Source organism: Oryctolagus cuniculus, chromosome 12 (assembly GCF_964237555.1).
Source record: "Oryctolagus cuniculus chromosome 12, mOryCun1.1, whole genome shotgun sequence".
NCBI lineage: Eukaryota > Metazoa > Chordata > Mammalia > Lagomorpha > Leporidae > Oryctolagus > Oryctolagus cuniculus.
Window position 1 is genome coordinate 43,756,297 of NC_091443.1, and position 24,249 is coordinate 43,780,545.

Below are 24,249 nucleotides of genomic sequence, written 5' to 3' on the forward strand. Positions count from 1 at the left end.
CAAATTTATTTAAAAATTTATTTATTTATTTATTTATTTGGGAGGCAGAGAGACAGACAAACAGAGCTATTCTATCCACTGGTTGGCTGCCCACATCAGCCAAAGCCAGGAGTCTGGAACTCAGTCCGAGTCTCCCATATAGGTGACAGGAACCTAAATACTTGGGCAATGACCTGCTGCTACCTCCCAGGATGGGCATTAGCTTGCAGCTCAAATTGGATGGCAGAGCTAGGACTCAAACCCAGACAATCTGATTCAGAATGTGGGAATCCCAGTATCTTAACTGTTATACCAAACGTCCACCCCTAGCCAACTTCTTAACACAATCTTTAATTGCCTGCTTTGAACTGAAGATATTCTATGTAGCGTACTTGGATTTCACTAATCTCTTCACTGTCTGATGGGATTCTAACCAGAGGTTAGAAGACCTCTCTCTTTCTATCTGTATCTCTACCCATCTCTGTAACTCTTTCAAATAAATAAATTAAATAGATCTTAAAAAAAATTGTAACTAACAATTGGGCATTATACAATCAAAACTATAAAGCAGAAACTTATGTGACCACTGTTATCTATTACTTGACTTTCTAGGGTGGTTAATTCAACAACCTTATTAACCATAAAGGCTCATAATTTTTAAAATGTGACCAAATATCTTAAAAGGTCCAAAAAACAAAAACAGTCCAAATTTTCCAATGGGTAGCAACAGCTATCAGCAAAAATGGAACAACAAAATCAAAACAGTCAAAAGGCCAGAACCATGTGGGGTTTTAAAAATGAGCATGAGCAGATAAAGCTGTAATATATTCATTCAAGTGTCTCACAGTGACTGGGAATCTGTCTATTCACAGAAGCTGAGGAATTATGATCTTCAGGGAAAAAGAGATACAATCAATAGGGAAATAGAGGTCATCGCTGTGGCACAGTGGACTAGGCCTTCGCCTACAGCACTGGCATTTCATTTGAGCCGGCATCTCATTTGAACAACAGTTCGTGTCCCCGGCTGCTCCTCTTCTCATCTAGCTCTCTGCTATGGCCTGTGAAAGTAGTGAAAGATGGACCAAGTGCTTGGGCCCCTGCACCCAACTGGGAGACCTGGGAGAAGCTCCTGGCTCTTGGCTTCAGATCAGCTCAGCTCAGGCCCTTGCAGCCATCTGGGGAATGAATCAGTGGATGGAAGACTCTCCCTCTCTCTGTCTGCAACTCCAACTCTAAAATACATGAATAAAATCTTAAAAAAAAAAAAAAAAATGGTGACATGGGGCCAGCACTGTGGTGTAGTAGGTTAATCCTCTGCTGTGGTGCCGGCATCCCAATGGGAGCCGGTTCTAGTCCCGGCTGCTCCTCTTCCCATCCCGCTTTCTGCTATGGCCTGGGAAAGCTGTAGAAGATGGTCCAAGTCCTTGGGCCCCTGCACCCACCTGAGAGACCCAGGAGAAGCTCCTGGCTCCTGGCTTCAGATTGGCACAGCTCCAGCCACTGTGGTCATTTGGGGAGTGAACCAGCAGACAGAATATCTTTCTGTCTATCCCTCTCACTGTAACTCTACCTCTCAAATAAATAAATAAAACCTTTAAAAAAAATAGGAACACAAAAGATTAAGTAAATCTGATTAATCCAATCAGTATTTCCTTATTTATTTCCATAACCATGAGAGTTGGGTAAGAACAAGCAATAAGAAGTAAACTACCTGATTCTGTCACTAATCTTTTACTGCATTTGCTCTTCATTTTGTAATGAGTGATTAAAAGTGCATTCAGTACATTCCTTCAGAATGTGTCGGAAAATGATGTTCAAAAATGGGAAATCTTCCAAATGGGATCCTGGCAAAATCATCCATGGCCAAAAAGACAAACAAAATGGTAAGAGTCCTGCAAACTGCATTATATGAAAAAAAAAAAAACCACTAAAGATATGAAAATTTTAATGCAAAACAAAAAAAAGTGATCATGGTATAGGAATAGGTCAGAGATTATCAAAGGAAAAAGAATTAGGTGGTTCTTAGGATAAAACTAAGAAAAAAATCTGAAAGCTATAAGAAAGAAATTTTTAGTCAAAATAAGGAAGAGTCCATTAGCAAATACTGCTACATGATGCTGCAAAATCTCCCTTACTGCCAGAATTCGGGCAGAAGCCAAGCCCTCGTTTAACACGCATTTATGGATTCTGTGATTGTATAACATCTACAAAGAGCATCAGTACTGCACAATACTACTGACGGTAACCCTAAAATCTGGGTTCCAATGTCTGCACTTCACTAATGAACCATGTGACTGTATCTAAGACATTTAATAAGCCATGTGACTTTAGCTCAATCTCATCTATTAAATAAACCTGCACAGATCTCTCCCAACTCAAGAATGTTATGAAACTGATTTCTACTCAGGGCTCCTAAAATACTCAAGTAAGTTTGTGAAATAAATTTAAAAATACATCTCTCATTTTTAGAATAATTTAAATATGTGCCTATAATGTGTAGCAACAGCACCACTGCAATATGCAGCCTACCTCAGTTCAGAGCTGCAGGAGGAGGTACAGTTTTAAAGATACTTCTGCACAAAGGCAGCCAGAAGCCAGGTAGAGTGCACTGAACGCCAGGATCGAGCTTCTACAAACTCAAAATTTTCAGACACAGCTAAAGATACAAAGCAGCAGCACCCTTCCCTGCTGCTCCAAATTGGTTAATAATGATCAGCTATCACCAATAAAGGCTCAGAGTCTGTGTTTATAACAAGCTTCTTCCTAATGAATTACAAAGACTGAATTAAACCTAAATAACCCATCCTTGTCTATTAATAAGTTAAAAGTATTAGAGACACATAAAATACAGCTTACATACAAATAATGTCATTACTATGTTTCACAGTTGAATAGACCACTTTGATAAAATGAATATGCTCTCTTTTGGATCCTTTTCTTAAAAATACATTGTGGATTATAGAGAATCTGGAGAATCTGGATTCTGGCCTACTATTTTTTTTTAACATTTATTTAATGAATATAAATTTCCAAAGTACGGCTTATGGATTACAATGGCTTCCCCCCAATAACGTCCCTCCCACCCGCAACCCTCCCCTTTCCCATTCCCTCTCCCCTTCCATTCACATGAGGATTCATTTTCAATTCTCTTTATATATAGAAGATCAGTTTAGCATACATTAAGTAAAGATTTCAACAGTTTGCTTCCACACAGAAACATAAAGTGAAAAATAATAGATGATTTTTTAAATGATGATGAAATCAGATCAGACCTATTGTCATGTTTAATCCCAGTGAGAGTCAAGTTGGGAGTTGATAATTTCTTCTTCTTTTTTTTTTTAACAGAAGATCAATTTAGTGTACATTAAGTAAAGATTTCAACAGTTTGCACCCCCATAGAAACACAAAGTGAAATATACTGTTTGAGTACTCGTTATAGCATTAAGCCTCAATGTACAGCACATTAAGGACAGAGATCCTACATGAGGAGTAAGTGCACAGTGACTCCTGTTGTTGACTTTACAAATTGACACTCTTGTTTATGGCATCAGTAATCTCCCTATGCACCAGTCATGAGTTTCCAAGGCTATGGAAGCCCCTTGAGTTCTCCGACTCTTATCTTGTTTAGACAAGGTCATAGTCAAAGTGGAGGTTCTCTCCTCCCTTCAGAGAAAGGTACCTCCTTCTTTGAAGACCTGTTCTTTCCACTGGGATCTCACTCACAGAGATCTTTCATTTAGTGGGTTTGGTTTGGTTTGGTTTGGTTTGGTTTGGTTTGGTTTGGTTTTGTTTGCCAGAGTGTCTTGGCTTTCCATGCCTGAAATACTCTCATGGGCTTTTCAGCCAGATCCGAATGCCTTTAGGGCTGATTCTGAGGCCAGAGTGCTATTTAGGACATCCGCCATTCTATAAGTCTGCTGAGTATCTCGCTTCCCATGTTGGATCACTCTCCCCTTTATTTATTCTATCGGTTAGTATTAGCAGGTACTAGACTTGTTTATGTGCTCCCTTTGACTCTTAGTCCTTTCATTATGATCAATTGTGAACTGAAGTTGATCACTTGGACTAGTGAGATGGCATTGGTACATGCCACCTTGATGGGATTAAATTGGAGTCCCCTGGTATTAACCAAGGCAAACATCAATTGTTTACATTATCCTCCTTATTAACACAATAACAGCAACATGCTGGTGATGAGTTTAATCAATTCTAAATATTGTCTAACATTATTTCTCCCTGCTTTCCTCAATTCTCTGGGTATACACAGAAGACTACTTCAGAAGCAGTAGCCAGAGGGACTGGCACTGTGGCATACTAGGTTAAGCCTCCCCCTGTGGTGCTGGCATCCCTCCCATTTGGGTGCCAGTTCATGTCTCAGCTGCTCCACTTCTGACCCAACTCTCTGCTAATGCATCTGGGAAAGCAGTGGAAGATGGCCAAAGTACTCCTGGCTCCTGGTTTCAAATAGCCCCAGCTCCAGTCATTGTGGCTATTTGGGAGTGAACCAGCAGATGGAAGACCTCTCTTTGTAACTCTACCTCCAGATAAATAAATAAATCTTTAAAAAGAAGTAGTAGTAGTCAGAAAGGTAAGAAGGTAACAACCTATATACTGGATTTCCTTTCATTTCAAATCACAGGTTTGTGTCTTGAAATATCTCTGCTTCTGAAAGAAAGAGGCCAGGTGACTACTACAATTTAACTCTGTCTTTGACAATATCTGTCATCTGCCTTCAAGTTCACTCTACCTTCTGGCCCAGGGGTTCCCACATGGACTATCTCAAAAGCAGTAGTTGAGAGCAAAGAAGGAGAGGGAGAACAAGGCATTTGATTTCCTAGCTTCCTCCCTGTAAAGTGACCTCAGGCGGACTGGATAATAGTCCAAGTGCCACTGCTACTCCCAAAACAGACAAATATCTCTAAAGGACTGTCACTGGATCCCAGCTTGGATGTGCTCCCTCTTCTCCCTGTTCTCACATCTTCAGACCTAAAGACAGTGTCTAACCCACTGTTACTCACCAGTTACCACACTACCTCTTGTGGTTGCCCTATACTTCTTCCACATCTTTTCCACATCTTTGTCGCTCCCCCTCTTCGTGGAGGAGCAACACAGGACCCTGCGCTGTTCTTTCGTCTGCTCGGCCCTCCCCGGGTTTGCTGCTGGTTCTTCCCGGGTTGGCTACTGTCCCTTCCACCTCCGTGGAAGGGCAGTTCCCCCTGGCCACATTCCCCACTTCCGCAGGGGAGCGGCACACCGCCGGCCGGCTCTCTGGGGGGCTGCACGGGTTCCCTTAGATGTTCCCCATAGATGTTCCTGGTGCATGCCGTCTCTCTCCTCCTTTATAGTCCTCCTCCGCCAATCCCAACTCGGCTGCCCACACGCCGAGTACGCTGCTCTCCTCCAATCAGTAGCAAGTCCTACAGTTTATTGGTTGAACTGGAGGCAGCTGTGCGGAAGCTGTTTACTTCTCTCCCAGCGCCATATTGTGGGAGAGCAGATGCATAGAATAAGTCTTAATTCCAGTAACTCAGTCTAGTCCGGTTTGCTCCCCACAGTGGGAGAGCAGATGCATAGAATAAGTCTTAATTCCAGTAACTCAGTCTAGTCCGGATTGCTCCCCACAATCTTCACAGTCCATGTGACATTATTTTGAATGTGCTATGTGTTTTGGTTGAAAAGTGGCTCCAGGAAAGATTCTCAGATTGAGACTGAAGTTACTCTAAGAACTCAGGGATAGTCTGCATGCTGGGAGGAAATGGGACCACATGTAATGCAGTTAATATTATCCTGACTTGTAATTACAAAACTAGAAGAAGGACAAGGTTATGAGATTGAGTGGCATGATAGTTACCTTCATAGGTCAACTGGACTGGCTTATGGAGTGCCAGACATTTGATTAAACATTATTCTGGGTGTGTCTGTGAGGGTGTTTCTGGATTAGATTAACATTCAAATCAGCAGACTGCCCTCCCTATTGTGAGTGAGCACCACTCAATACACTGAAGTCCTGAACAGAATAAATTGCAGGAAGAGACAGTTTGCTCCTTTGACTAATTGTTTTCAACCTCAGATACAGGTTTTCAGCCTTTGGACATGAACTCAGAACTCAGCATGGAACTTACACCATTGTCAGATTCAGACTGGAACTATGCCATTGGCTCTTCTAGGTCTCCAGCGTGTCAAATACAGACCTTGGGTCTTGTCAGCCTCCATAATCATGGAAGCTGAATCCTCATAATAAATCTTTCTGTGTGTATCTATTTTTCTATATCACTGGAGAACACAGATTAATACAAATGGCTACTCAATTGCTAAGAAGACAAAAGTGATTATAAAGATGATGGACTTATCTGGCTTCTTAGAGCTCTAGAGGCTACCTAGCGGAAGAAAGAAAAAGCAAAAGTTATGAAAAGATCTTTGCTTCTGACCACAAAACAACAGCAGGAACAGAATTTACCCCCTAACTGTCCCTATGCACTCTCTGTCTTTAAAAGACTGGAAAACTGGACAAAACATAAAAACCATGCTTTCAGACATCAGACAATAGACAGAGAGGTCACAATGGGAAAAGCAAAACAAAAGACTTATGACTGCCACAGTTTATTGCCCTAGAGGCAATTTCCAGGCTACAGCACAGGGAGGGTAAAATCTAAACACCGCCTAGTGACTTTTCTGAGTTGAGAAAAGACAATCAAGAGTTAGGGAAGTCAAGGAAGCTTGAATTTATGAGGCAGAAAACTGGGCAGAAAGGCATTACACAGAACAAGGATTCCCCAGAACTGCAGAGGGGACCTGAAGTCATTCCTGCGTGAGACAAAACTGCCCAGGACTGAGGAAACAATCACTGGAGACTGTAAACTGCATAACTGCCAGAGATCATGCACAGCTGGGAGTAGTTTATGTTACCATCAGTCAAAGAGAAAAGGTCTCACAATACAGGGAGCCTTAGGTAGAACCCTCAGAAAGGTCTTGCCTTGGAAGAGGGGTAAATTGGGCTGCTCTTGACCTCTCCAATCAACAGTAAAAAATAAGCCTCAAAAGAATGAAACTGAGCACAGGCAACTTAACTGCATATGACAGAACTATGCAAGTTGTTTGTAAACAGCCAAATGGCAAATACTTTAGACATTGAAGAGGTATGTATGAGTTGAACCTTGTGAACTAGGCATATGTCAAGATATTTATTACCTTTGAAAAAGAACATACGTCCACTCTCATACCAAAGACTAGGTCCCGAGTGATGACATTCATTGATTGGCCCGGTCTAATCAATATCCCCTATGGAACTAAACAAAACTATATTCATCAGTACCCACATGAGTACTGTTAACTATCCTCTCCAAACCATTTCCATTTATTATAGAAATAAAGTAACACAGGGCCGGCGCTGTGGAGCAGTGGGTTAAAGCCCTGGCCTGAAACACCAGCATCCCATATGGGTGCCAGTTCTAGTCCTGGCTGCTCCACTTCTGATCTGGCTCTATGCTATGGCCTGGGAAAGCAGTACAAGATGGCACAAGTCCTCGAGCCCCTGGACCCATATGGGACACCCGTAAGAAGCTCCTGGTTCCTGGCTTCGGATCAGTGCAGCTCCAGCCGTTGCAGCCAACTGGGGAGTGAACTAGAGAATGGAAGACCTCTCTCTGTCTCTGCCTCTCCTTTCTGTGTAACTCTGACTTTCAAATAAATAAAATAAATCTTAAAAAAAAAAAAGAAAGTAACACTTAGCAAATTTATGTCAAGTTGTCCAAAGCTATTATAGGGTGATAACAAGGGTTTCTTACTGTTAGCAGTTGACTACGATCCTCTCTGACTCTAAAGTACATGGCAGCCGCTATACCTTATTGCCTCTCTTCCTCTCTCCTCTCTTTCCACAAGTCTTTTTTTTTTTTTTTAAGATTTATTTATTTATTTGAAAGACAGAGTTACAGAGAGCAGTAGAGAAAGAGAGAGAGAGAGGTCTTCCATCTGCTGGTTCACTCCCCAGATGGCTGCAACGGCCGGAGCTGCGCCAATCCGAAGCCAGGTCCCCCACATGGGTGCAGGGGCCCAAGGACTTGGGCCATCCTCCACTGCTTTCCCAGGCCATAGTAGAGAGTTGGATCAGAAGAGAAGCAGCCAGATCTAGAACCAGAGCCCACACGGGATGCCGGCGCCTCACGCCAGGACGTCAACCTGCTGTGCCACAGCGCAGGCCCCTCCACAAGTTTTTTGCTCTCCTGGTCTAACAGATAAATTCCACCACAGCATGCTATTATCTTAATTAACAAATTATGTTGCTGTTCACTATTAATAATAATAAGGAAAGACAACATTTATTAAGAACCTTTAAATGCATTATTTCACTTAATTTTCACACCGCCTTCAAAATGTACCATTAGAAATTAGGGATTGGATCAGACTGGCTGCAAAACCCAAGATATTTCCACCACATTCAGTATCTTAGAGTACAAATCATGAGCCTCAGAATGGTCCAAACAAGACATATGAGACAAATGACATTCCAAACCACAAATGACAAGGAGAGGGAGATGAGAAACGGGTATTTGTTTGGGAGAAGAACTGTAATATTCTTTTGCTCCTTAACATATATTTTCTCATTTCTATTAAGGTATAATTTAATTCTACCAACTTCACTGAGCCATTCTCTGATCTCTTATATTATACAGTATTTAAATCAATTATACTATAGCACAAAACACATTATATTACAATATCTGTGTGTATATTAATCAGGTTAAAAACATCTTGAGGACAACTTCTGTATCTTATAGTCTATATTTCAACATAACTCCAATGTCCTTGTTAATAACTATGATCATATTCAAGTATTAAATTTTTAAAGTATTCACAAGTTTTGCAACAATATCTCAGCTCCAGGCACCCAGGTAATACTACTGTAAATAAAATACATGGAAAGAAAAGACCTACTTTAAATTTCTACAGGACTTTTCTACAATGTGTCACATTTAAAATAATATTTTCAGACACTAGACACAAGATACTTCACTTGAAAAACACTTACTTCCACAAAACTTTAATAAAGAAAGAATGTACGAAAAATGACAGCAACAGTTTCTTGAGATCCACAATAAGCATTAGTAAACTAAAAACTAGACTTCTGCCTTGTGGTTGAAGAACTTCCCATGAAAACAGCAGTTTTTCAAGTATGGTCTTCTTGAGATCCCAAAGAACCATTCAGGTGATCCAAGAGGGTAAGCCTATTTTCATAATAATACTAAAATATTATCTTGCAGGGAGAATAGATATTATTTAGCTGTTTACCAGGCTAAGCTTTTCATAAATGGTCCAAAAGCAATGGTAGGTAAAACTGCCACCACCTTAGCAGGCAATAGTACCAAATGGTACTGGTAGCCAACATATTCTTCACCAACATGTACTCATAATAAAAAACAAATGTCAGTTTCATTGAAGACTATCCCACATGAAGTAGTAAAAATTGTTTCACTTATTAATTCTCAATCTTTGAGTAAAGGTCTTTGTAATATTTTGCATGACAAACAGGGAAGTACACATAAAGCATCTCTGCAATATACTTAAATAAAAGGGCTATCTCAAGCAAAATCCTTGTGCAATTGAGTTGCAAGTTGTGCTAGATGGCATTTTTCATGGGCTGCCATTTTTACTTGAAAAAAATAGTCTGAGAGACAAACAATGGCTACTTGGACTTGAGTATTTGCAATTACAAAGAAACAGAAGCGACAGTTGAGAAAAATGAGGAAGATGGCAGAGATGATACAAGCCACATGCATATTCTAGAGGAAAAAGTTATTTTGTGATAGAGGTAGTAAGTGATTTATAAATAAAATATCCCACATTTATTTTGCTCATGATGGTCACAACAGATAGAAAGTATTACCCAATTTTACTATCAGTTTTTGTTTACTATCAAAGTTTAAAAGATAAACGTGATCTTTTCATTATTTTGTAAAAATATGTTCAAGTCTCTTGCTCCTTTTTGTGACCTCATCGGAAACCAGATCAGAGTCCAGGGCTGGCTGAACTACATCACAGAAAGAGTACAAGTTTCTCTTTGATCCATGGTCTTCTGTTTATACTTTACTTATTTAAAATGACATTTAATATGCAGACATTTCTATCATCTCCACTACAATGTGAACTCTTAAAAAGAATAAAATTTATGTCTTACTCATCTTTTTTCCCATCACTCAGAACTGTACTATGATAGACATACTCCAAAATTATTCCTAAGTAATTCATTTCCAAAGGACAGATACAATGCTTCTTCAAGAAACACAACACAGTTGTACTAGGTCTTCAAAACAGTACCTAAATGAATTGAAAATACGGACATATTATCAAACCTTATTTTATTTAGCCACTCTGAAAATGTTGAACACTTCCTCCTAAAACACCACTCCTTCCCCATCTTGCAGGGTGTAGTTCTTTCCAAGGTTTCTTTCTATCTCTCTGGTCATTCTTCCTCACTTTCTCTGATTAACTTAAGGCTGACATTTCCCAAAGTTGTATCCTCAGTCTTCTACTTGACTTCCTCTAAAACTTTCTCTTTTTTCTTTTAAAGATTTATTTATTATTTATTTGAAAGAGTTACAAAGAGAGAGGAGAGGCAGAGAGAAAGAAAGACAGAGAGAAGGGGGGGGGGTGAGGGGGTCTTCCATCCAATGGTTCACTCCCCAATTAGCCACAATGGCTGGAGCTACACCAATCTGAAGCCAGGAGCCAGAAGCTTCCTCCGGGTCACCCATGCAGTGCAAGGGCCCAAGGACTTGGGCCATCTTCTACTGCTTTCCCTGGCCACAGCAGACAGCTGGATCAGAAGTAAAAGAAGCCAGGTCTCGGACGGGCACCCATATGGAACGCCGGTGCTTCAGGCCAGGGTGTTAACCTGCTGCGCCACAATGCTGGCCGGCTCTAAAACTTTCTTGCATTACCTTGCCAAAATCAGGTACTTTTCTCAACCTCAGTACAACCAACATTTTGGACCAGATAATAAACTGTTGTGGGAGGATGTCTTACGCATTAGCAGCATCCCTGGTCTCTACCCACCAGACGTCAGTAGTATCCCCCCTTTGTGTCAATCAAAAATGTCTAGCCATTGGCAAATGTCTCCTGGGGCAAAAGATCCCCGAATCACCAATTTAAAGTAACAAATCCAACTATTACCCACACATACAAAAAGTCTTTCAAAAGTTCATGGGAAATGTGTTATTTTGAAAAAGCTAGATACAGATTTCAATATTTTTGGACCAAAATAAATGTTATCTTTTAATTCCATTTTTCCATGAACTTTCTGAAGTTACCTCATATAGTGTGAACTCCTAAATTTGTATCCTTAGCCCAAAGCTCTTTCCTAAACACTAAGCACATACCCAACTACCTGTTTGTATTCAACTCTCTTTAGATATAAAGTTCAACATAACTAAATCTTAACTCATCACTGCTTTACTTAAGGTCACTCCTTTTTCCTATCTGCTCTATTTTGAGGAATGATACAACTATCTCCACAGTGATCCAACCAATCAATCCAAAAGTCATCCTAGAAATCTTTTTCTCAGTCATATCCAATGAATTACCAAAAGCCCAACTGCAAGGTCAAGATTGCACTTCTAGACTTTGATACTACCAAATTGTATATTTTACAAACCAAAAACTGGAGCCAGCTTTATGGCACAGTGGGTTAAGGGGCTGCCTGTGAGTCTGGCATCCCACATGAACACCAGTTTGAGTCCCAGCTGCTTTACTTCCAATCCAGCTTCTTGCTAATATGCCTGGGAAAGCAGGAGGAAAAAATCCAAGTACTTGGGCCTGTGCCACCCACATGGGAGACCCAAGCACCTGGTTTTGGCCTGGCCCACTACAGTCATTTGGGTAGTGAACCAATGGATGGAAGACCTCTCAATCTCAATCTCTCTCTCTCTCTCTCTCTCTAACTTTGCCGTTCAAATAAATAAAATAGTTTTAAAATCATCAAACTGAATGGCCAGCATTGCGGCATAATGGATTAATCCACCACCTGCAACACCAGCATCCCATACGGGCAGCAGTTTGAGTCCTGGATGTTCCACTTCCAATCCAGCTCCATGCTAATGTGCCTGGGAAAGCAGCAAAAGACAGTCCAAGTCCTTGAGCCTCTGCACCCACATGGGGAGACTCCTGGCTTTGGATTGGCCCAGCTCCAGCCATGGTGGCCATCTGTGGAGTGAACCAGCGGAATAAAGATTCTCTTTCCCTCTCTCTAACTCTGCCTTTCAAATAAATACATCTTTAAAAAAATTTATAAATAGGGGACCAACACTGTGGCACAACGGATTAAAGCCCTGGCCTGAAGCACTGGCATCCCATATGGGTGCTAGTTCGAGTCCCAGCTGCTCCTCTTCTGATCCAGCTCTCTGCTAAGGCATGGGAAAGCAGTACAAGATGGCCCAAGTCCTTGGGCCCCTGCACCCATGTGGGAGACCTGGAAGAGGCTACTGGCTCCTGGCTTCATGTTGGCACAGCTCCGGCCATTGAGGCTATCTGGGGAGTGAACCAGCCAACAGAAGACTTCTCCTTCCCTCCCACCCTCCCTCCCTCCCTCTCTAACTCCCTCTCTCTCTGCCTCTGCCTCTGCCTCTGCCTCTCAAGCAAATAAATTAATCTTTAAAAAAAAAAAAAAAAAAAAAAAACAACTTGGAAAGAATCCCTTACCTTCTAGGTTTCCTGCCATGGTACCCCAGCATCAGCCAATACGGGAGGGAAATTAACTGGAACCACTTTATGGGTTACACAAGAGTTCAGCTTTGCACCCTGCCCCCATGCATAAGAAAGCCCTGTGCACCACTTCAGACCCTGTCAGCCTCGCCTATCTTTTGTTCCTATCACCTCAAAAACAACCAGGCCAACTGCACAGAGATGGCTACCTGAAAACACCTCATTTCAGGCCTATACCTGTGTGCATCTCACTTGCCAGCCAAAAGCTCCCACAGTAACCACAGTCATCAGAAAACCCTTCCCAGCACTCACACATACACAAGTCAAAAATGCAGGCAAGTTTATATCTCCTGAGATGAACCTTTGGTCAACAGAAGCCAGGCACCATTAGACAAGTTCTTCCCGTATTTCCCCCAGCAGACAGTCCTATCTATAGGACATAGGGGTGGGGATTACACAGGCCCATGCAGTCAAGCAATGTCACATTTGGCAACAGGCAATTTGGTACCACATTTTCATGTCCCTTTCCTTCTTCACTCTGGTTTTATACTTCATAATAAATTAGAAGTGTGAAAGACTCAACTTTCTGGGAAAGCCAGCTTAAGACATCTCACCACTCCAAAAAGCAGCTATGGTTTGTATATCACAAGGGAATTCCCAAAGCCCACTAAACTGCAAGCTGTTACTTCTGCTTTCTTTTCCTTAATTGAAAAATCTCAGAGACAGCAGAATAAAATCAAAACCTTATTGTCACAGCTTCCTCGCTACTTCTCCTAACCTATGACAAAAAAAAAAAAAAAAAAAAAAAAAAAAAAAAAAAGGCATCTGGCACAGCAGATGAAATGTTGCTGGGGCATCCTATACCCCATGTCAGAGTGCCTGTATTGGAGTCATGGCTCTGATTCTGATTCCAGCTTCCTGCTAATGCACACCTCAGGAGACAGCAGTGATGGCTCAAGTACTTGGATTCTTGACACTCATGTAGGGGACCCAAATTCAGAGCAGGGGGGACTAGCAGATGGAATAGGTCTCTTGGTCTCTCGGTCTCTCTCTCTCACTCTCTCCATCTCCCCATCCCCTTCATCCTTCTCTTTCTTTCCTTTCCATGAACTTTTAAAAATAGATTTATTTATTTATTTGGAAGGCAGAGCAACAGAGTGACAGGAAGAAACATAGAGATCTTCAATCTACTGGTTCACTCTCCAAAAGGTCACAACTGCCAGGTCTGGGTTGAGTCAAAGCCAGGAACCAGAAACTCCATCCTAGTCTCCCACATAGGTGGCAGGGACCCAAGAACCTGGGCCATCTTCCACTGCTTTCCCAGGCCCAGCAGCAAGTAGCTGGATTGGAAGCTGAGCAGCCAGGACATGAAATGGCACTCTGATATAGGATGCTATTGTTTCAAGTAGTGCTAAATCCACTTTGCCACAATAACAGCCCCTCCACAGACTCCTTGAAGTTCCCTGATGTTAGTGTCTATGTACTATTGTAGCTTCACATGAGGATGGTCTGAGGAAATAATGATGATGGATGCTGACCTACAAGTTTTTTTCTCTCTTTCCAAGTTATTCATTGTCTGCAGGCTTGGGATTCTGACACTTTACATTACAACTCAAATTCAAGCCTCAAAGAATTCTACCCTGGTAAGCCAGCAGAGCAATGCTGAGCATTTCAAAGCTAAGATGGGAGATAAAACCAAAACTATCCTATCATACAGAAACAATGTGAGAAATCATCTCACTCCATATAACATAATTCTGAAAAGTCAAATTACTAACCACATAATCTTTTCACTCTTTTTTTTTTTTAAATGTGAGGAGCAGTATAAGACAGCCACTCAGATATAACGCAACGATTAACTACCAAGATAATATCTTAAGTGGCCTTAGGGAAAAAAATGTATTTGCCAATTAAGTTATCTAAAATACAAAGCAGAAAATTAATTATGTAGCTAACATACAAGAAACTCAGAAGGGGTGACTATGTTATTCATTTATTCAACTAAGACTTACTGTACACATGTACTTTATAATAAGTATGTACTTTATAATAAGCATGAGAGAAACAAACCAAGCAAAAAAGTCTTGTGTGGGTATTGTATTATCTTGTAAGGGAAATTTTTTAAACACAATAACACAAAAGCTTTATCTTTGATATTGCAATAAGGAGACTGAGGAAGAAGAAATAGCAAAATTGAGACTTGGTGAGAAGGAATTACTGGGGGAAGGGGGTTTTCAGTGAACAGTGGAGGTAGAAGGCATTCCAGGCAGAGAGAATGGAAACACTCTTATTTGAGGGTTCTTGGGCAGCACAGAGGTTGGCATGTTAGAGAAATAGAGGCCACTGTGACTGGTGTTCTTCGGATAACAAAGTAACTTGTTAGAATGAAGGCTGTAGAAGATGAGGTAGTTGGGAGCACACCATGCAAAGCTTTCTAATACTAGTAATAGTACATATGGTAATAGTGGTAACAGTAATATTAAGGACTGATATAAGTCAAAAGGAATAATACAACTTCACGTCATAATTTATACTGGTGGGCTGCTAAAATTTCCAAACTGAAAATTAAAGAAGGCTAATAGATAAACTAAGTCTCCCAGTGAAACATCATTATTCTACTTCCCTCCAGTTCTGTAATGATCACCCTTTCAAAAGCAGGCTGATTCAGTGGGTTGATATCATAGTTACTACTACAGAAGCTCTGTATTGCTGTATCTAGCACTGGTAGGTAATACTGGCAGAGCAAATCTAGCCAATTTTTTTTTAAAGGTAGAGGCAGAGAAAAAGTGCTCCCATGCACTGATTCTCTTTTCCAAAATGCCCAAAGTTGCACAAGCTGGCCCAAAGGTGGGTTGGGGCTGGGCCAGGAAGAAGCTGGGAGCCAGCAATTCAATCCAGGTCTCCTACATGTGTGACAGCAACCCAGTTACTTGAGCTATCACTATAATCTCCCAGGGTCCACATTAGCAGGAAGCTGGAGTCAGGAACCAGAAACAGGTACTCCAACATGGGATTCAGGTGTCTTTAATTACTACTCTAAATAAACCATCCCAAATCTGTCCAATCTTGATGAATAGGACCGCATTTCAATCCTGCACCCCATACACTATGTGTGCCACATAAATGAAATTAGAGCAGGAATCCAAAAGGAAAGTTAAAGAAAAAGATGCCCTATTTCAGTATTTGTTTTGTGTGTGTTTCTTTTTTGCTTTGTTGCTTTGTTTTGTTTTTGTAGTATGTGTGATTTCTCTTTTCTCTAGTTAGCCTCACCAAATCTGGACCATCAAATCTTTCCTTGCCTCTTAGTGTAGTGTCATTATTTATGTCCTCTTGATTTGTTCCATGGAGTTCCCATTCTCTTCATATTCTCTTTCATATTCAACTTCATATTCTACTTTTGAAACTCACTTCATATCCTACTTGCACCAAACTATGTTGCTTTAAAAAAAAAAAAAAGTAGTACTTGTTTTGTTAAGTGACCCTTAGAGGTTCCTGAAGTACCCAGTGAACTACTATAGGAACTATGAGGCAATAACAATGATGCCTATTTTAAAAAGCAAAATTTCGGGGTCTGCTCCATGGCTCAATTAGTTAATACTCCACCTGCAGCACTGGCATCCCATATGGGCGCCGGGTTCTAGTCCTGGTTGACCTCTTCCAGTCCAGCTCTCTGCTGTGGCCCGGGAGGGCAATGGAGGAGGGCCCAAGTACTTGGGTGCCTGCACCAGCATGGGAGACCAGGAAGAAGCCACCTGGCTCCTGGCTTCGGATCAGCACAGCACCGGCTGTAGTGGCCATTTGGGAGTGAACCAACGGAAGAAAGACCTTTCTCTCTGTCTCTCTCTGTCTATAACTCTACCCGTCAAAAAAAAAAAAAAAAAAAAAAAGCAAAATTTTGGAGCTGGCATGGTGGCACAGCAAGTTAAGCTATCATCTGCAGTGCCCGCATCCCATATGGGTACCAGTTTGCATATTGGCTGCTCCACTCCTATCCAGCTCCCTGCTAATCCACCTGGGAAAGTAGCAGAAGATAGCCCAAGTGCTTGGGCCTCTGCAACCACATAGGAGACCTGAAAGAAGCTCCTGGCTCCTGGTTTCAATCTGGCCTAGGCCAGGCCATTGTAGCCATTTGGAGAATAAACCAGTGGATGGAAGTTCTCTGTCTCTCCTTTTCTGTCTCTGTTAACTCTGCCTTTCAAATAAATAAATAAATAAATCTTAAAAAAAAAAAAAAAAAGCAGATGCATCACAGGGCCATAAAAGAAACAGAATATTCTAAATAAAATTACAATTTGATTTTCCTCATCTGAGAGAAGATACTGAAAATTCTGAGATAATTTTGAAAACATTAAAAGCGATCAAAAGTTTAAAAAATAAGAACAACAGAGTTTTATTTTAACCTGAAATTACTCTAGTAAAAAGAAATGTGAGGTAAAACAGCCCATATTACAAATGTGTAGCCCCACAAACCCACAAATCTCAAGACAGCACTCCTTAGTTAAACAGGAAGTTAAAGAGGTAGAAGAGAACACCAATCTTTTCTTTTGGCAAGTGCTAATCATAAACAGATATGGCCTATTTGACTACCGACAGATTTAACTACCTAACCGTATTTGCTGCCATTCTATGGAAGACTATCAATATTAATAATTAAACAGACTGTAGCTATGAAAATACAAGGCATTCTTCACTGAATGCACTTGCTGCAGCCTCCAGCTAGGACGATTTGCAGCAGATCAGGTAAAACTCCAAAAAGAGGCTGTCTCTTCTTCAGCAAGAGAAGGTCAGAGGAAAATGAAAAGGGTTTTACCACACCAGGCAGGTATTTAGTTCAAGTCTATTCAATGAACTACACAAAGAACCACAAGCCAGGAGGAGAGATGTATGGTCTTTTGTTTTGATAAGCTAGAAAGCAGAACTCTCCAAAAGACAAAGACCTCAACTCTCAGATATTTCAGAGGTAAAGGTGACCAAAGCCAGTGCAAAACAACTTTTAAGACCCCTTTGACACCTGATTTTCTTAAGGATATCACCTTGTCTTATTATTGTAGATTAAAGGAGAATATAAACAAAATCCAAAAAAGCACGAAAAAAGTCATTTCTGTAACACTGTAATTACAGAATAACATTGAAATTAAGAAATCTCATCCAAAAATAATCAGCGGAACTCTGGCATCAGATTAAACCCAGGATCTGTAAGAAATGACCAGAAGCAGCTAATTAAAAACCAGAAGCTTTGGGAGCTCTGTCCACCACATCAGAATGTGCCACGTATATCAGCAATTTCACCAACACCCCTATATTTCTTCCTTGAAAGGAAAAACAAACAACACAGTTGCTTGAGGGATTACTAGAGCTCACTCTCATTCTTGATACACTTAAATTACCTTTAAGTAATCTTAATCCCTTCCTCATAGTTTTTTAAACAAAGTTGAGTGCTATTTTATAAAAGGTCATTTGGCCAAACTGATTTTCCACAATATCTGTCTCATAAGCCCACATATACATTCACCTCTAAGCTTGAAAGAAATTTAATACCTTAACACAGATAGAGCAGGAATGAGTGACATGAGTGCAAAATCGTTATCTCACAGTAGAAGGCAAGTGGATTCCATGCAAAAAGTCTCCCATTTAGTCATTAATAAGCACTGTGTCACCTCCAATAAAATTATTTGACATTTCTGTTTTAATAATCTCTCTCCACAGGTCTTAAAAATTTCCTGCTTTATTAGCTCAGTACATTAAAAGACACTCTTCAGTAAAACTACATAGTAATAAATGCACAAGTATTCTTAAAGTGATTTATCATCACAAAACTAGGAAAGAAAGCAGACATTTCCACCAATAAGAGTAATTTTGGAAAGCTTAATGAAAACCCCCAATATGGTAACCAAATGTATATTACATTGGTGAAATGTAGCAACACATCTCTGCATACAACTACCTACCATTTAATGTTCATTTATCATTTCAACTGAAAGCCTTCTAGTCCTAGGACTATAATTTGGTTCACTATATGAAATTTGAATATTATGTTATTAGGAAAATTTAAATAGAGAGGGAAAACTGGCATTTGTTCTTATTTAAAAAGAAGGTATATTCATGGTTAGATGCTAGTTTCTCCAATACACAGATTTTATTCTAAATTCCATTAGGTTCACAAAGGAACTGGTCATTATAGTCATTAATTTGTCAATATGTTCATTTTTTTGTGCAATACCCTTTCTACACACTGGCTAGACTTTCTATTATGATAATTTTATTTGATAATATAAAATATCATGTCATTTCAAACTGATAGAAACATTTTTAAAATTTCAAACTATTATAAAATTTTTTAATAAATCCATTTTTCTAAAATCAAATATAAATGTTAACCCGATAATCAAGATTAAAATAATGTAAATGCAAAAAGTTTGATTTTCTAAAATTCCATCCAAAAGAAAAATGATATGAAGGGAATAAAGTATATAATCTGCCAGTTCTAAGTTTTAAGTTTCAAAAATGAACAAAGTGGTGCTAGTGTTGTGGTACAGCAGTATCTTCAGCATCCCTTATCACAGTGTGTGTTTGAATACTAGGTTGAGTACTGGCTACTCCCTTTCTGATCCAATTCTCTGTCTTGGAAGGCAGTCAAATGCTTGAGGGGTCAAACAAAGTTCCTGGCTTCTGACTCTTGGCTTCAGAATGGCCCATCCCCAGACATTACGATCATCTGGGGAGTGAACCAGTAGATGGAAGATCTCTTTCTCTGTGTGTCTCTTCCTCTCTATCACTCAGCCTTTAAAATAAACAAGTCTTTAAAATAAATAAATAAATAAATAAATAGACAAAAACTACATAATCAAACATCTGCTTAAACAATGAAGAGGAGGAGACAACACTTAAGTCCTACTGCCCCTGAGTTTGTCCAGCTTAGTGTAAAAACAGAGGATGGCCTACAAAGCTGGGATTCAGCACACGGGTCTATCTATCATTCCCAAATCTGAACTGCTAGGAACAAGTATTTCACAGTTTGTCACTATTGCTAACTGAATTATTTTTACCTTGCATAGTTTTTTTTTCTGTAATAGAGATTATAACCAGATAAATTAACATGATAAAATGTAGAAATGTCAAAATGATGCCAATTAGTATAATGGTAGAAGGTTTTTCTAAGATTTGAAAAATAATTTATAAATTGGGTTTTTAAGATCTGACTCTCTTTTAAGTGAAGGCCGAAATCATTCAATTTATTTTTTGGGAGACTTAAAATCAGCTTATCAATGAAAAAAAAGTAATTTTTTTCAAGCTTTCTAAGATTTCTAGTATCTCATCTTTACCAGAAATCTTATTTAGTGGCAGCCAATTTGCAAATATCAAATTTAAGACTACAGATTCAGTAAAACAAGAAGAAAGAAATGAAACTTCATTTCCAAGTATTTATGTTGGAAACACTGAACAGACCAATTAGAAAAGACTGACACTGAGGGCTCCATTTTGCCATCACTCATGTTTTACATGAACAAATTTTTACATTACTTTAATCAAGAAGTAGACATCATGAATCATTGAAAGTATGCAAATTCATTATACTTTCTTTGTGAAAGTTTGACATCTTGGCTCCTGTCACATAGTTTCAAACTAAGTATGTATTTCACTAAAAGAATATGAACAAAGAAACTAGAGAATAATAGCTTTTTAAGTTTATGTTTTCATAAAACAAAACAGCTATATAAACTAGCAATATCAGACAGCTAGAGCCAATTTTAACATCTCTGGATCTTCAAGTTTTCTTCAAAATATTAGGGATTATCTTTATTGTGTCATAAAAAATAGTCCAAACTTATTATAACCGACTCTAACAACTAAAACACAAACAAAAGCACTTTAAATAGCAATATCCAATTAATTTTTAATAAAGATAAAAAATATTTCTATTGCCTATATAGATAATCCAATAAAGATTCATCAGTAAACCCAGTCATTCTGTCGTGGACCTATGAATAATAATAAGCTAAATAAGAAACAAAAAGATATTATTCAGTTTTATATTCTTCTTATATTAGAAATCAATTTCAATTTTTAAACCAATTTCACATAATTTTTCAAAAAATATTGATTTTTCTAATTCTTTAAAGATTCGTTTATTTATTTGAAAGGCAGAGTGACAGGGAGGGGTATCTTCCATCAGCTGATTCACTCCTTAAAACTACAACAGCTAGATCCAAGCTAGGCCAAAGCCAGGAGCCAGAAACTACATCCTGGTCTCCCACATGGGTGGCAGGAGCCCAAGTACTTGAACCATCTTCCACTGCCTTCCCAGACACATTAGCTGAATGGGAAGCAGAGCAGCCAAAACTAGAACTGGTACTCCAATATGGTTGCCAGCCTCCTAAGTAGTGGATTAACCCGCTGTAATATGACACTAGCCCCCAATTGTTCACTTCTTGAACATAGCACTTTCTTGTTCTTAAAGCTTTATATTAAATAGCAATTATGGTTCAGAAAATAGTTTGAGTGAAGCCTAAGGGTCTACATATTGTGGGCTTGGTCCCAAAAGTCTTCTATTAATAATTAATAGGGGCCACTGCTGTAGCGCAGTAGGTTAATCCTCTGCCTGTGGCGTTGGCACCCCATATGGGACCCGGTTCTAGTCCTGGCTGCTCCACTTCCTGTTGAGCTCTCTGCTGTGGCCTGGGAAAGCAGTGGGAGATGGTCCAAGTGCTTGGGCCCCTGCACCCATGAGGGAAATCTGGAGCAAGCACCTGGCTCCTGGCTCCTGGCTCCTGGCTTCAGATCAGCCCAGTTCTGACCATTGCGGCCATTTGGGGAGTGAACCAGCAGATGGAAGATCTTTCTCTTTGTCTCTCCCTCTCAGCATCTGTAACTCCACCTCTCAGATAAATAAATAAAATATTTTTAAAAAATAGTTAGTGGACTAATATCCATGGTTAATGGATTAAGATGAAGGACCAGATCTAATTATAACATCTAGGAGGCTTTGCCCTTAGAAGGTAGTTTCTGGCTGGCGCCGCGGCTCAATAGGCTAATCCTCCGCCTTGAGGCGCCGGCACACTGGGTTCTAGTCCTGGTCGGGGCGCCAGATTCTGTCCCGGTTGCCCCTCTTCCAGGCCAGCTCTCTACTGTGGCCAGGGAGTGCAGTGGAGGATAGCCCAAGTCTTTGGGCCCTGCACCCACATGGGAGACCAGGAGAAGCACCTGGTTCCTGGCTTCGGATCAGCATGGTGCGCCAGCTGCAGCACGCTGGCCACAGCGGCCATTGGAGGGTGAACCAACGGCAAAGGAAGACCTTTTTCTCTGTCTCTCTCTCTCTCACTGTCCACTCTGCCTGTCAAAAAAAAAAAAAAAAAAAAGAAAAGAAAAGAAAAAAAAAAAAAGAAGGTAGTTTATGGGAGAAGGTTGGCAATATAAGCCAAATTTGGCCTACCTCACTCTGTGCTTCCAAGCACACCATGTTATGCTCCCTCTACAATGCTCCACATCCACAACCTTCATAAGTTACCAGACTAATAGGCCCTCCTGATCTTGGACTGTGAACCTCCAAAACTATAAGCCAAAATAAACCTCTTTAACTCCCAAGTGGCTTCTCTCAGGTATTTCAGTTAAAGTAATAAAGAGCTGACTTATACAACAGGTTTATAAGAAAAGCTAAATAAATAAAGTAGTAAAGATTTATTCAAATTACTACTTCCTCCTTTTGATGATGGTGAAGAGAATGGGAGAGAAATCAATGTTTAAGAAAACTCTGACAGAAGTCAGTTTACAGAAAATAATTTTCATCTCTATCACTGCAATTACATTGTACTAGGGCAGTCATGTAAATGTTTATTATGAAAAAATTTGCACATATTTCAAAATGTTTTGCACCAGAATAATGTTACATTTTAATTCCATTTTCTATGAAGTTTTTGAAGTACTTTGACATTTTGTATTCAAATATTTGTATCTTTCCACACATTCGATGAAAAGAGACAATGATGATGATCTAATATTTTTTATTACAATGTGCCAGGGTCCTTTGCTCAATGCATACAATAAGTCTTCACCATAAATAACAGTAATTCTATTTTACAAATGGCAAAGGGGAGGAGGAAAGGTACAAAGAGATTAAGCAATTTATTCAAAACCACATAGTCAGTGACAAGTGACAAAGCAGAGATTCAAACTCAGACGGTATGGTGCCTTACCTGATTTCTGAGTAAAGGGTACACAGTATCTGGCACAATACCTGACACTCATCGATACTAAACAGAAATTCAACTATGATTGTACCATTTAGCTCTGCTTTACTTACTCTGTGATAACTCTGGATTTCCTTTCAGATTCATCATCTTTGGAATTGAAGGGCCATACACATCCACATCTAACAAACCAATGGCCTTTGACTGTAAAAAAAAAAAAAAAAAAAAAAAACAAACAGAATTTACCGTAAGATTATTCTCTTTATCAAAGAAAAAGAACACAACAACAACTCTGACTACAGAAATTTGCAAACTAATCCAAAATCACAACCTAAACTTTTTTTTTTTATTTGGCAGGTAGAGTTATAGACAGTGTGAGAGAGAGAGAGAGAGAGACAGACAGACAGACAGACAGAGAAAAAAGGTCTTCCTTCCGTTGGTTCACTCCCCAAATGGCTGCAACGGCCAGTGCTGTACCAATCCGAAGCCAGGAGCCAGATGCCTCCTCCTGGTCTCCCATGAGGGTGCAGGGGCCCAAGCACCTGGGCCATCCTCCATTGCCCTCCCAGGCCACAGCAGAGAGCTGGACTGGAAGAGGAGCAACTGGGACTAGAACCTGGCGCCCATATGGGATGCCAGCACCGCAGGCGAAGGATTAAACAAGCGAGCTACGGCGCCAGCCCCACAACCTAAACTTTCAAAGCAACAGTAAGTAAAAGCATAAATTGTTTAGGATAAATTTTTTTTATTGATTTACTAATATCTTCTAAATAACTGACTGGAGACATCTACCCATATGCTTTACATATTGTAGTTCAGGTTTCCCATATAATCTTACACAGACTAATGTCTTCTTAACCTGAACATGATTTTGAGCACAAATTACATGTAAACAATGTTGAAATAATGATTTATAGTATCAAACAAAACCCTAGGAAGATGAAGCATTAAGTTTTGAAAAGCCAACCTAAGACACCAAAGAATACAAAATGAAAGAAGATGATAGGAATAAGATCATAAGAAACAAGTACACAGATCTGGCATAAAAAGAGACAGCAGTGCTAACAAGGCTACTGGCAGACAACCTCTTACATGTAAGTCACAGTTAGACATCCAAAGTCTTCAGAAAGATTCATAAAAAACTAAAACTGTTTTCTTTTATGACCCATCCAGCTGCTGTAGGGCAGAATATCCTAACCGGTCTCCTCACTAGCTGCCAGTTAATCAGCAGCTTAGCCAAGAATGAAAAGCAAAATTCATTCCCAAATATGTCTCTTTTCTTTCTTCTCTCCCTTACAGATGAAATCATGCTGGTGCTGGTTTTCGTCATCTACAAGGGGGACAGAAAGCTGATATTAACTTTATGTCTTGGAGTCTCATTTTACTCAGTCTT

The 24,249-nt window shown here is 39.8% G+C and overlaps 1 protein-coding gene across 9 annotated transcripts in view; it reads right to left on the minus strand.

Annotated features, from left to right (window-relative positions):
- NUBPL (NUBP iron-sulfur cluster assembly factor, mitochondrial) overlaps positions 1–24,249 on the minus strand; it is a 253,606-nt gene that overhangs the window by 170,056 nt on the left and 59,301 nt on the right. For 8 of the 9 annotated variants that reach the window (XR_011380771.1, XR_011380770.1, XM_017348249.3 and 5 more), the window contains one exon: positions 22,970–23,060. Coding sequence is in view for 6 of the 9 variants with exons in the window: in XM_017348249.3 (XP_017203738.2) it covers positions 22,970–23,060 (91 nt within the window). In the remaining 3 variants the exon portion in view is untranslated. Of the gene's footprint in view, positions 1–22,969; positions 23,061–23,948; positions 23,970–24,249 lie in introns of those variants that run through there. The other variant, XM_017348251.3, reaches the window with a different exon arrangement.